Below are 14,071 nucleotides of genomic sequence, written 5' to 3'. Positions count from 1 at the left end.
GTCTTTCTGGCTCTACTATTTAGCCTGGTTCTATCCTTCAGCCTGTGCCAGTTGTCAATGGTTCCTGCTTGTATTCACATCTCTGCTTGGATTTCCCAGATATTCTGACCAGTTCAGCAAAGATAAGTCCTTGCTTGTTCTTTTGTTGTCCACATATTGTGGACTTAATTGTTTTGCACATTCTATTTTTTTCTTGTCCAGCTTGTCAATATGGATTTATTCAGTTAAGCTGGAAGCTCTGGGAAGCAGATTTACCCTCCACACCTTTAGTCAGGTGTGGAGATTTTTGTAAACTCTGTGGTGGATTTTTCTAGCTTTTAATACTGACCGCACAGTATTCTTTCCTGTTCTATTTATCTAGTTAGACTGGCCTCCTTTGCTACATCCTGGTTTCATTCTGCGTATGTCATTTCCCTCTCCACTCACAGTCAATATTTGTGGGGGGCTGTCCTATTCTTTGGGGATTTTCTCTGAGGTAAGATAGCTTTCCTGTTTCTATCTTTAGGGGTAGTTAGTCCTCCGGCTGTGACGAGGTGTCTAGGGAGTGACAGGAACATCCCACGGCTACTTCTAGTGTTGTGTTAAGCTCAGGAACTGCGGTCAGTACAGGTACCACCTCCTCCAGAGCACGTCCCATGTTGCTCCTAAGCCACCAGATCATAAACACCCCATATGTCAAGTTACATCAATCACTACCGATTGCCCAGAAAATGTTATTCAAAATGCTAATAATAACGTAAAATAGTTTTGAAATTGTGTCGATTTCATACTCCTCTACCATCCTTTCCCACCATCTACACACATGTAAATCTTTCATCATCACAAGAACTCTTTTTCACTGTTCCATCATGGAATCTGCCTTATCTTCAAAACGTTCAAAAACAACTTACTAACACACTTCTTCAGAAAAGCTTACAACTTACAATAACCTGGCTGCTAGTACACTAACCTATGAGCAGGTTCTGCCCTCACCTATTTTCTCTTTTTCCTTTTCCTTCTAGATTGTGAGCCCTTTGTGGAAGGATGCTCTCTTCCCTATATATCACTTTGTTACTGTTCTAGCCATGTTTTCACTTGTTTTCTACCTTATTTTGAATGCTTATGCATTGTTATATATATGCTGCATATATACTGAAAACGCTTTTTGTCCATTAGACATTATTTTACTATTTTCTCAAGGGGAATACAGACTTTTTGCCATAGTCTTTTATAGGATCCTGATAATTCCTGGGGCTGTCCACATATTTGTCGACACTACATGCTGATTGTTGTAATTATTATCTCTTGTTAGCCACTAATATGTAAGGGACTAAAAAAATAAGTATAATTTGTGGTTCCTAAACACCAATGGAAAATATCTAATAGGACTATTTCCCAACACACCATGTGATATTATGGAAAAATAATCTAATCTACTTTCTGGAGAAGTATGGTAAATTTGAAAGGCAAATGTAATTATCGAGGCACAAAAGAAACACATAAATTTCAGTCCACCGTAGCTAGAGAGGCATGGTGCCTATTTATCTGCTAAAGGGTCCACTAATGCTCTTGAAGTACCATGGTGTAACTTCTATCTCAGGACACATTTTAGCTAATGGTTATATCATACCTCCTGCCAGACCAGGTCTCACACATACCACCTATTGCAGTTTTTTTAGCCACAATACAGTAACAGTTTTGTGATGCAGATTTTAGATGAAAATATAATTTTTTTATACATAACCTTGGTGCCAAACATGACAATGTAAGGTGTATTACAATTACACTTCCTGGCAAATTACTTTGTACAATTATCAAACAACTGTATTTAGAGTATGTAATTCAAATTCATGTGTAATTTGCATTTAAAGGCATTCAAGGAGTAAAGGGAGACAGAGGCCTACCAGGTCCTTCAGGGGCAGCTGGTGCTCCTGGTATTGCAGGGGCCAAAGGAGTAACGGGAGCTCCAGGTATCCCCGGTGCCAAAGGAGTAGCTGGTGCTAAAGGAGATCCAGGTAGGATTAACTTGATTTTGTCAAGGACAGGACACAATTGTTTTTGGTATATAACCTATAAAGTACCTAAAAAAATAGGTTCTCAAACTACAATTAAATTATTATTTATTATTATTATTATTATTATTATTATTGTACATTTTTATAACGCCAGTTATTCCATTGCGCTTTACATGGGAAAAGGGGGCAAATATAGACAAATACAACTAAACATGAGCAAAAAACAAGGCACACAGGTACATAAGGAGGGAGGACCCTGCCCACAAGGGCTCACAGTCTGCAGGGGATGGGTGAGGATACACTAGGAGAAGGTAGAGCTGGTTGTGCGGCGGTTCAGTAGGTTGAGTATCACTGCAGGCTGTAGGCTTGTCGGAAGAGGTGAGTCTTCAGGTTCTTTTTGAAGGTTTCTATGGTAGGCGAGAGTCTGATGTGTTGTGGTAGAGAGTTCCAGAGTATGGGGGAAGCACGGGAGAAGTCTTAGATGCGGATCAAAAATAATGTTGAATTCACACACTGCGGATTTTGTTGCAGAAATTTCTGAAAATGAAAGCTAGTATTATTCATCTGATTGGTATATTTCAGATGATTGGGACAGCTGAATAAGTGTCATCAAAATCCACAATCTAAGCTTCCAGCCTGATGCTGTTAATCCTTTACCATTTCTCAAAGTGCCTTAAAGGGAATCTGTTAGCAGGTTTTTTTATGCAATTGAATGAGGAATCTGGTGATGCAAAATCCATGCTGCCTAGTATCAAAGGTGCGATCATAGATGTCGAAAAGGTATGATTTATTGTATCAACGTGTTTGATACAATAAACCACAACTATGCGACTTCACTGTCTATGATCGGACTTGGATACTTGGCAGAGCAGATTTTGAATCACCAGATTCCCCATTCTAAAGCATCAATCCCCTTTGATGATCCTTCAGCAGCCTTCACATGCTGTATACAGGAGATCTGACTGTCTGTCACAACCCTGTCAAGTGAGTGGATTTCTTAACATTATATACCTTTTTGCCACGAGATAAGATTATTTTGCACTTCTTCCCTCAAGTTTTGCAGGTTTTTGTTATGTTCAATAGCAGCATGATGTAGCGGCTGAGACACTGATGTGATAATCTCATGTTGATTAAATTGATTGAATTGAAACAGCAACACACAACCTGTTAGGGCTGTCCCACACGTCCAGATAATTCCGGTACCGGAATAAATCGGTACCGGAGTTATCCGTGTCCGTGTGCCTGGGAACTCACGGAGGCCATACGTGCGGCACACGTGTGCCGCCCGTATGGCGAGTGGGTACCACACGGAGCGTGTGGTACCCACTCTGCATGGTGCTGAAGCTGCGATTCATATCATCCCTGCAGCAACGTTTGCTGCAGGGAAAATATGAAGAATAGTGTTTAAAATAAAGATCCATGTGTCCGCCGCCCCCCCACCCCCTGTGCGCCCCCCCGCTGGTCAGAAAATACTTATCCGGGTCCCCCGTCGGCTGTCGCTCCTTCCTGGTCTGGCCGCGCCTCCTACTGTATGCGGTCACGTGGGGCCGCTCATTTACACTCATGAATAGGCGGCTCCGCCCCTATTGGAGGTGGAGCCACATATTCATGAGTGTAATCGGCCGCATACAGTAGAGAAGCCGCGGCCAGACCAGGAAGGAGCGACTGCCGACGGGGGATCCGGGTGAGTATTTTCTGACCAGCGGGGGGGCGCACAGGGGGTGGGAGGGCGGCGGACACATGGATCTTTAGTTTAAACACTATCATTCATATTTTCTCTATAGCAAACGCTGCTACAGGGAACATATGAATCGCGGCTTCAGCACCATGTGGGGGGGACAGCGCTTACTGTAGCGCTGTCTCCTGCACGCACACGGACCCCAGACGGAGAATGTCCGTGTGAGGTGCGTGTTTTACGCGGACCCATTGACTCTATTGGGTCCATGTAAAACGTGCGCTCCCACGAACACTGACATGTCTCCGTGTTTGGCACACGGAGACACGGTCCGCACACGGTCCGCACACGGTCCGCACAAAATCAATGACATCTGAACAGATGCATTGATTTTTATGGGTCTACGTGTGTCAGTGTCTCCGGTACGGGAGGAAACTGTCACCTCACGTACCGGAGCCACTGACGTGTGAAACCGGCCTTATGGACACATCCCTGGGATCAAGCTCTCGGCCTCTATATCATGCTTCTCTAAGAAATAACAACAACCAGTTGACAGATTCCCTTTTATGGCCATTGGTTTTTTTTTCTGCCTTTCTTGCCTCCCCACATTTCAGTGGAGATAATAACTTTTTATTTTTTCATGAAAGTGGATGTATGAGGCCTTTTATTGGGAATAAAGTATTTTATTTTCAGCACTATTTATGGGTACATATTAATTGATGTGCAAGTCAAGTAGTTATTTTTTGATGCAAAAAAAAACATTTTTTTTTTATTTTTTTTACTTTTTGCTTATTTTTTTACAGTTCATGTTTCATACTATCATACTAAATAACCTGCTGATTGAATTCAGGTTATTAAAGTTATATAGATATCCAATTTGTATGGTGTTTTTGCTATCCCTATGCAACAAAATGTATAGTATTTAACCCCTTCACGACCTTGGGATTTTCCGTTTTTCCATGTTCGTTTTTCGCTCCCCTCCTTCCCAGAGACATAACTTTTTTATTTCTCCGTCCATATGGCCATGTGAGGGCTTATTTTTTGCGGGACGAGTTGTACTTTTGAATAACATCATTGGTTTTATCATGTCATGTACTAGAAAACGGGAAAAAAATTCCAAGTGCGGTGAAATTGCAAAAAAAGTGCAATCCCACACTTGTTTTTTGTTTGGCTGTTTTGCTAGATCCTTTAAATGCTAAAACTGAGTTGCCATTATGATTCTCCAGGTCATTACGAGTTCATAGACACCAAACATGTCTAGGTTCTCTTTTATCTAAGTGGTGAAAAAAATTCCAAACTTTGCTAAAAAAAAATAAAAATTGCGCCATTTTCCAATACCCATTGTGTGTCCATTTTTCGTGATCTAGGGTCAGTTGAGGGCTTATTTTTTGCATGCAGAGCTTATGTTTTTATTGATACCACATTTGTGCAGATACGTTCTTTTGATCGCCCGTTATTGCATTTTCATGCAATGTTGCGGCGACCAAAAAACTGTAATTCTGGCGTTTCAAATTTTTTTTCGCTACGCTGTATAGCGATCAGGTTAATGTTTTTTTTTTGATAGATCGGGCGATTCTGAACACGGCGATACCAAATATGTGTAGGTTTGATTTTTTTTTTATTGTTTTATTTTGAATGGGGCGAAAGGAGGGTGATTTAAACTTTTATATTTTTTTATTTTTTTCACTTTTTTTAACTTTTTTTTAACTTTTGCAATGCTTCAATAGCCTCCATGGGAGGCTAGAAGCTGGCACAACTCGATCGGCTCTGCTACATAGCAGCGATCATCAGATCACTGCTACGTATCTGAAATGCAGGCTTGCTATGAGCGCCGACCACAGGGCCTCTACGGTTACCATGCAGAAGCATCGCTGACCGCCGATCATGTGACGAGGGTCAGCGATGCGCTCATTTCCAGCCCGATGGCCGAAAGCGCCGGTTAAATGCTGCTGTCTGCGTTTGACAGCGGCATTTAACTAGTTAATCGCGATTTCACCCGCCGCTATTGCGGGCACATGTCAGCTGTTCAAAACAGCTGACATGTCCCATCTTTGATGCGGGCTCTCCGGAGCCCGCATCAAAGCGGGGGTTCTGACTTCGGACGTACTATCCCGTCCGAGGTCAGAAAGGGGTTAATATGAAAATACAAAACTATTTTTTTTCTTACTGTCCCTGACAGTTGAAGACTCCACCTTCTCCTGCTAGAATGTAGGAGATATAATCCTACACCATACATTTACAAAGGCACAAGATAAAATAAAATCCTCAGAACTAGACACTAGGGTTGAGCGAAACGGATCGGTCATTTTCAAAAGTCGCCGACTTTTGGCAAAGTCGGGTTTTTTGAAACCTGACCCGACCCCAGCGTGGGATCGGCCACACGGTCGGCGATCTTCGCGCCAAAGTGGCGTTTCGTATGACGCTTTCCCCGCCATTTTTTCAGCCAATGAAGGAGTGTGTGCAGCGTGATGACATGGGTTCCGGCTCGCTTTGTACGGCGTCACAAGGGGTAAAACCGCCATCTTAACGTTTGGGATATAGCGATTCCCACAGTGAAACACAAATTTTGCAGGGACGGAGGGGGAGAGAGAGAGAGAGAGAGAGAGAGAGAGAGAGAATAACTAAAAAAAAAAAAATTTGCATTGGGTTTCGTGTTTCGGTCGGCCCCCCGACTTTTGACAATAATTGGCTGATTTCACACGATCCGACTTTCGAGACAGTCGGGTTTCACGAAACCCGACTCGATCCTAAAAAAGCAAAAGTCGCTCAACACTACTAGACACCATAAATTTACATTGCTTGTTAGTTTTGAGGTTAAAGCCTCCAGGATATCAATGCCTTTGACAGACTCTTTTTATCATATATATCAAAGAATATTATCTCCATTTAACCCCTTAAGTAAGCGTTCAGTATTTATATATAACAGGTAGAATGAAATAGCAGTTCCGACCTTTTTGGGGGAGTTTTGCAGTTTTTTGCTATCTTATATTTGACTACATTTGTAAATCAAAATGATTGAAAAAAAATATTTATCTTGTGTTCCGTCTTCAGAGACCTATAAACATTGTGTATATAATGTATATATAATATAAAAATATATTATTCAATGCAGCTGTGTAATAGTTTATTTTTTTCCAGTGTAAACTGCTCAGTTTACTACTATAATAATCTTTATTTTTTTTATATAGCGCTAACATATTCCGCAGCACTTTACAGTTTGCACACATTATCATCGCTGTCCCCTATGGGGCTCACAATCTAAATTCCCTATCTGTATGTTTTTGAAATGTGGGAGCACATACAAACTCCTTGCAGATGTTGTCCTTGGTGGAATTTGAACTGAGGACCCCAGTGCTGCAATGCTATCCACTGAGCCACCATGCTGCCCGCTGTTCTCTTTTAGGTGGTATTATGGAGTGTGTAAAACAAGAAATATTGACATGATTATCTTTGGCAGTACCAATATGTGAAGTCATTTTTTTAGTCATAAAAGGGGATTTTTTACAGGAAAAAAAATATAAATTAAAGTGAACTTGTCTTTAATCAACCATATATATTAATATATTTAATAAAGACCCTTTTTATGGCTTATTGCATTGTCTGTCACCATAAAATAGGTTTTATAACTTGGCCTGTGATATGCTAATTGGTGGGTGACTAGTCTTGGGAGTGTTGTTTTTCTGGACTAATCATGTTAAAACACCCTTGATGTGAGTGACATGATTTTCAAGAGTGGTGTGTTGGGCAGCGAGATTCTCCCACCGCATAGGGTAGATCCCAAGCCTTGTCTGCATCAGCGGTCTCCCATTCAGCTATGGCCTGCAGGTGCTGCTGAGCAAAGACATCGGTCCCAGTGTCTTGCTCAGGCTCGTGCTGTTCATCTGGTTGCTGCTGGCTCTTCAGCTAAGTCTATGGTAACCAGTGGTAGGCAGCTACGAACTGATGCACTGGAGGCTAAGTCCAGAAATCACCCTACGGAGCATGCTTATGATGTGGCAGTATTATTATTATTATTATTATTTATTATTATAGCGCCATTTATTTCTCATTGATGTTTGGTCATCAGCTATCCTTGTGATGTAGCTGCTCCGGATTGGTCCGTAAGCAAGGTCCTGTCCGACTGGACATGTACTAAAAATATAAAAGGTTCTCAGAGGTGCACGCAGACGTGCTAGTATCATTCTCATTACATGTTTGTATGGAACATTGCATCAGTATGGTCTTTATCAGCATGTGCTCAGGGTCAGCGGTAAGCCGTTAGAATTCCGGTTCTCCAGATAGGAGTTTGTCTGTATGAATTGAGAGCTGGCGTCTAGTCATTAGAATTCCAGCACCTCCGGAGATGAGTTGGTTAAGTGCTTTTGCTGACTGTGTAACCACTGATTGCTTCTTACCCCATGAGCGTGCTTCGTTCCCCTGTGAGGTTAACAGGGATCGTATCTAGCATAATTTATATTCCGTTACTGTGTGCGAGTGACACAGCTCTATAGCAGAGCATCTATTCCATTACTGTGTGCGGTGACACAGCGCTATAGCAGAGTATCTATTCCATTACTGTGTGCAGTGACACAGCTCTATAGCAGAGCATCTATTTCATTACTGTGTGCATGTGACACAGCTCTATTTCGATGCATCTATTCTATTACTGTGTGCGGTGACACAGCGCTATAGCAGAGCATCCATTCCATTACTGTGTGCAGTGACACAGCTCTATAGCAGAACATCTATTTCATTACTCTGTGCATGTGACACAGCTCTATTTCGATGCATCTATTCCGTTTATGTGTGTGAGTGACACAGCTTCATGTGCTATTCATTGAATGGCATTTAACTCAGTGTGTGCAAGCAATCGCTCGCTGTGTGTTCCATCATTGTTCACACTAACTGCAGTTTATCATCTCTGCACGGTGTCCCCCGGGTTGCGATTGCATTTCTCTATTAAATTTATTTAGTGCAATCCGCCAAACCTAACATGGCTCTTTACAAATCTCTGCCTCCTTGTCAATGTGAACTGAAGTTGAGTGCATGTATCCTGGCTTCATAAGTGCACCTTGAATGCCCAGGGAAGCAGTAGCAATGTCAGCTCTGCAAATGTTGCAGCTGGCTATGTCCTTCATGTACCATGTGCAGTGCGCCAATGAAACTGGGGTGGGCATTGTCAGGGAGACAAAGATTTGCCAAGAGCTGTTGATGATTCCACTCTTGAAAATCATGGCCCACAGGGGTGTAATAACATGATTAGTATGACCATTAGGGTATGTGCCCATGCTGCAGATTCCGCTGCGAAATTTTCCGCAGCGGATTTGATAAATCCGCAGTGAAAAACCACTATTGCGGTTTCCTCTGCGGGTTTTCACCTGCAGATTTCTATTGGAGCAGGTTGAAACCCGCAGCGGAATCCGCACAAACAATTGACATGCTGCGGAATATAAACCGCTGCGTTTCCGCACATTTTTTTCCGCAGCATGTGCACTGCGGATTTCGTTTCCCGTAGGTTTACATTGTACTGTAAACTCATGGGAAACCGCTGCGGACCCGCAGCTGCGGAAACGCTGTGGTTCCGCAGCGAAATCCGCAGCGTGTGCACATACCCTCAAACTGGAGAGAGCAATGGCCCCATGAATAGTTAGGTACTAGTTAGCCTAGTTGGCAGATTCCCTTAAAGTATATTGATCTTTAAAAAAAAAAAATGACAATTTTCCTATGATAATCATGCTATGTAATAATTTTATTTCTATTTCACAATCTATTATGCCTGGCAGCGATAATTCTGGAAGAACAAGATGAAAGTTCTACTATAGCAGACCATAGGGTCTTGTTAGGCTCCTATTTGCCAAACAAATTATCCACTCTGTGTGATTTCAATACTTGACACAGATGAGTAAAATGAGGTGTTTGTCTCACTACTTTGATGCTGCAGTCCTTTCTAGGAATAATCAGCTGAAATTGAAGCTAGTTCTTATCTAGATTGGCACACTTTACCCTTTGCTGATGGTCAATGTTCAGACCTTGAGCCTGTGCTATACCTGTGCTGTAAATGAGTGACACTTCTGGTTGAGGTCCACCTGCTAGCAAATGTACATGAACATCAAAGATAGAGAAGAGGTAAACATAACTGAAAGACACATTTTTATAATTGACTAGAAAAGATATAGATACAAACATATTCAAAACTGTTTTATGCTGATTTTTTATGACTGTTTGATTTCAGATGCCACTCTCTCAACAAAAATTGTGAACTTAGAAAACAAAATAGCTGCTTTAGAGAAAAATATTATTTCTCTCAAAAAAGGTAATTATTTTTCTAACTTTAAAATTCTAAAATGTGTTCAGAATAGTAGTACAAGTATCTCCCGCAAATCTGAATAAAGTATTTCAAGAGGAGTGGAAACAAACGCCTGCCAGACTTGATTAATACCACTTATTTTCACAGACATGTTGACCTTTCTGCTAATCATTACACCTGACAAACAATAAATTTGCCTGTTTATAAAGCCTGCTTCCTAGGAACATTCGTCATAATGATCGGCTAGTGTAAATGTACCTCAGGGTTTGATCACACTGGAGTATATTCTCTCATTCAAGAATATAAGTAAGATTATTCTCGCTTATCACTTAAAATAGTAACCCACCACAAAATTGGATGTACCAGAAAATCCAATGTTGTGAAGGGATTAAAGAGGTTTTTCAAGCTTAAAGACTCTTTTATTTTTATTGGGTCCAACATAGTGGACAAGTAAATTTAAAACATTTACTTAACTACGGATTGCCTGCCATTCTTCTAAAACCATTTCTTGGGTCCCTGCCAGCTCCCAACTTTTCATTTTTTAATACTTAGCTTCTTCTTCAGAATAACACATGACCGTTGCAGTCACATGTCCACAGTGTCAAAACTAGATGGATATATGAGGGAGGGCCAGGGTAGTAGTCGTGGCTGAGAGAATTTGCATTAGCATCACCTCCCATCACATGCACACACTGTCCAAAGTTCTACATACCTGTGGCTCCATCACCTGCACCGTCAGGGCCCACTGTACGTTTCTGGATGTTTCATCGGTCCGGTTTTTCATTAAATGAGCCACAGTCCAAATTAACTTTCAAATAAACAGCTTTACTGATCTTTGTACTGAGCACATCTATATTTGTTCCAACATCAGCATCAGTTTTCACACCAGGCAACTCCTCCTCTGTCCCTGTCTTTCTCTCTGTGTCACTAAGCTCACTTCCGGGATGGACCATACCTTTTTGGTTCTTCAGCATCCTCCCTGTGCAGGCTTACTTCGTTTGGAATCTTCCATGACCCTTTTGCATCGGTCCTGAGGGCATCAGCCTACGCAATAAGCTGCCACATGGTGAGTGACCTGCACGTACTGCTTAATCTTCCCTAGCAACTGCAGTTCCCACTAAAGCTGCACTGCTAGCATGGTTGCCGCTGCTTCCTCTGATGATGTCCGGGCCACCAATACTAGAAGGCTGGGTCTTATTCTTATGAACGTTGCATGTCACGGTGTTGCCCGGGGCTAGCCAGCTCAACCAAGCTGCATGGGCACCCTGGCCCCAACTAACTCTATCAGGAAGTCCCTCCTGCTTTTTCCACCATGACCCCTCCTATGTTAACTATGTATACTCTAATATGATAGTGTCATGGACCCCATCTAGTGGGCTAACAGCTGTACTACACTATCCCTACATTCTTATGGAAAAAGAACCATACAAGTAGTACAACACATTATGGTACAGCAAACATTTAGAAGGCACAATATACATCATCAGACAAACTAATTTTTACACAATGCAGCAACCGGGACGTACTTAAAGGGGTGGGGGCGTATACCAGTCTCTGTGACCCACTTACAGATAGAGTCTGTGCACATGCCCACACAATCAAACAGCCCTTCTCCACTTCTATTCACCCATGGCATGTTGCCTGCAGATTGGACTGCATTTACAAAGTGATAGGTTCTCGGTAAAGTCAAAGATTCATTTGTGAAATCTTTTTTTTAAATATAATCATTCACTTTTCAGATCTTCTTTATGCTTATCTCTGCACATAAACTCCCCATCCTGTTACTACCCCCATTACACCCTTCAGTGTACTGCTCAGAGTAATAATGTCCCAATTTGTGACCTACATATTCATATTTGTTTTACACAGTAATAATCCCCCATTTTGTGCCCAAAACACAGAAATCAGATAATTTGTTCTCCAAAAAATATTCAGGATATGGACCTAGTGCACCAGGACAAGGATCCGGGGCAATTCTTAGTGACTTCACCATTCTCTGCTGTCGATCGGTCTTGTTCAATCAAGTTAAAAGTGTGAATATACTGTATGAATGGTTTGCATCTTATAAATGTAAAATAGAGTGCTCTTATTCATTGACCACTAAACTAATATCTGTCGAGAAAATAAAACATTTTTTTTTCTAGAAAGTTGAATATCTTTATTTACATACAACCTGGCCACTGCTTTATGTCTTAATTTGTCTTGAATAGTGTTGAGCATTCCGATACCGCAAGTATCGGGTATCGGCCGATACTTGCGGGTATCGGAATTCCGATACCGAGATCCGATACTTTTGTGGTATCGGGTATCGGTATCGAAACAACATTAATGTGTAAAATACAACATTAATGTGTAAAATAAAGAATTAAAATAAAAAACATATTGCTATACTCACCTCTCCGACGCAGCCTGGACCTCACCGAGGGAACCGGCAGCGTTGTTTGCTTAAAATGTGCGCGTTTCCTGCCTCCCGCGACGTCACGGCTTCTGATTGGTCGCGTGCCGCCCATGTGGCCGCGACGCGACCAATCACAGCAAGCCGTGACGTAATTTTGAGGTCCTGGAAGCTTAATTCTAGGTATTCAGGATTTTAAAATTACGTTCCGGCTTGTGATTGGTCGCGTCGCGGTCACATGGGCGACGCGACCAATCACAAGCCGTGACGTCACAGGAGGCAAGACACGCGCGCATTTTAAAATTACGTCACGGCTTGTGATTGGTTGCGTGCCGCCCATGTGGCCGCGACGCGACCAATCACAGCAAGCCGTGATGTAATTTCAGGTCCTGAATGCCTATTTCTGCATTCAGGACCTGAAATTACGTCACGGCTTGCTGTGATTGGTCGCGTCGCAGCCACATGGGCGGCACGCGACCAATCAGAAGCCGTGACGTCGCGGGAGGCAGGAAACGCGCGCATTTTAAGCAAACAACGCTGCCGGTTCCCTCGGTGAGGTCCAGGCTGCATCGGAGAGGTGAGTATAGCAATATTTTTTATTTTAATTCTTTATTTTACACATTAATATGGATCCCAGGGCCTGAAGGAGAGTTTCCTCTCCTTCAGACCCTGGGAACCATCAGGAATACCGTCCGATACTTGAGTCCCATTGACTTGTATTGGTATCGGGTATCGGTATCGGATTAGATCCGATACTTTGCCGGTATCGGCCGATATTTTCCGATACCGATACTTTCAAGTATCGGACGGTATCGCTCAACACTAGTCTTGAAACTAAAATAATAACTAGTTTTCTGTAGCCCCATAAACATGTACACAACTGACATGAAAATAGACTTGCAAATAAACTGGACAAATTGGTTGTTCTGCTGTACTGTTCTTATGTAATGTGTTACAAAACATATACAGGAAACTCAAACTTCCCTTCTTTCACAGTGTGCTATTTCCAAAGTGGAGTGGTGACATCTGGAAACAAAATATATGTCACAAATGGAAAGGAAGGTAATTACGATACAGCCAAAGCTGCCTGCCAAGGAGCCCAAGGTACAATGCCCACGCCACTCAACTCTGCTGAAAATGCTGCCATATTACAGATTGTCAAGGCTAAAGGTAGAAGAACTTTTCTTGGCATGAATGACCAAAAAGAAGAAGGCAAATACATGTCATCTAACGGCAACCAAATTTCCTACAAAAACTGGAATGCCAACGAACCTAATGGAGGCCGAAAAGAAAATTGTGTGGAAATAAATGAACAAGGACAATGGATTGATAGATCTTGTGATGTTGCAAACTTGATTGTGTGTGAATTTTAAAAAGTTTAGTTGGACGAATGAATCATGTATTGCCAGAGATGTGAGAGATGTTGAAATCTGTACTATTGATTCTTATTGATGTACTAACGCTAAATGCTTAGGTAAAATGGATGTTTTACATTTATAGAGTGTGTAAATGTAATAGAGTGCAGGGTTGCGTATGTCACCACGGAACAGACAGACCAACTGTTGAAGGGGATTTATTAACAGGGGTAAAATTCTCCTCGCAGGGAGTAAACGGGGTTAATAGTCAAGTAAAACAGTAAACAGTTAAGCGGAATCAAAGGGTTAACGAGTGTTCTTGTAACTTATCAGCCCAGGGAGGTCCTGACTGGAGGGTCCTTTTCC

The 14,071-nt window shown here is 42.0% G+C and overlaps 1 protein-coding gene across 1 annotated transcript in view; it reads left to right on the top strand.

Moving 5' to 3' along the window:
• LOC143770102 (uncharacterized) overlaps window positions 1-13,856 on the top strand; it is a 66,970-nt gene extending 53,114 nt beyond the window's left edge. Inside the window, exons 8-10 of the mRNA XM_077259366.1 lie at window positions 1,851-1,994; window positions 9,881-9,961; window positions 13,347-13,856. Of these exons, the coding sequence (XP_077115481.1) occupies window positions 1,851-1,994; window positions 9,881-9,961; window positions 13,347-13,723 (602 nt within the window). The 3' untranslated portion in view covers window positions 13,724-13,856. The remainder of the gene's footprint in view (window positions 1-1,850; window positions 1,995-9,880; window positions 9,962-13,346) is intronic.
• The last annotated feature ends 215 nt before the right edge of the window (window positions 13,857-14,071 follow it).

The sequence above is a fragment of the Ranitomeya variabilis genome, chromosome 4 (assembly GCF_051348905.1).
Source record: "Ranitomeya variabilis isolate aRanVar5 chromosome 4, aRanVar5.hap1, whole genome shotgun sequence".
NCBI classification, from domain to species: domain Eukaryota; kingdom Metazoa; phylum Chordata; class Amphibia; order Anura; family Dendrobatidae; genus Ranitomeya; species Ranitomeya variabilis.
This window is presented reverse-complemented; position numbering and strand designations above follow the sequence as displayed.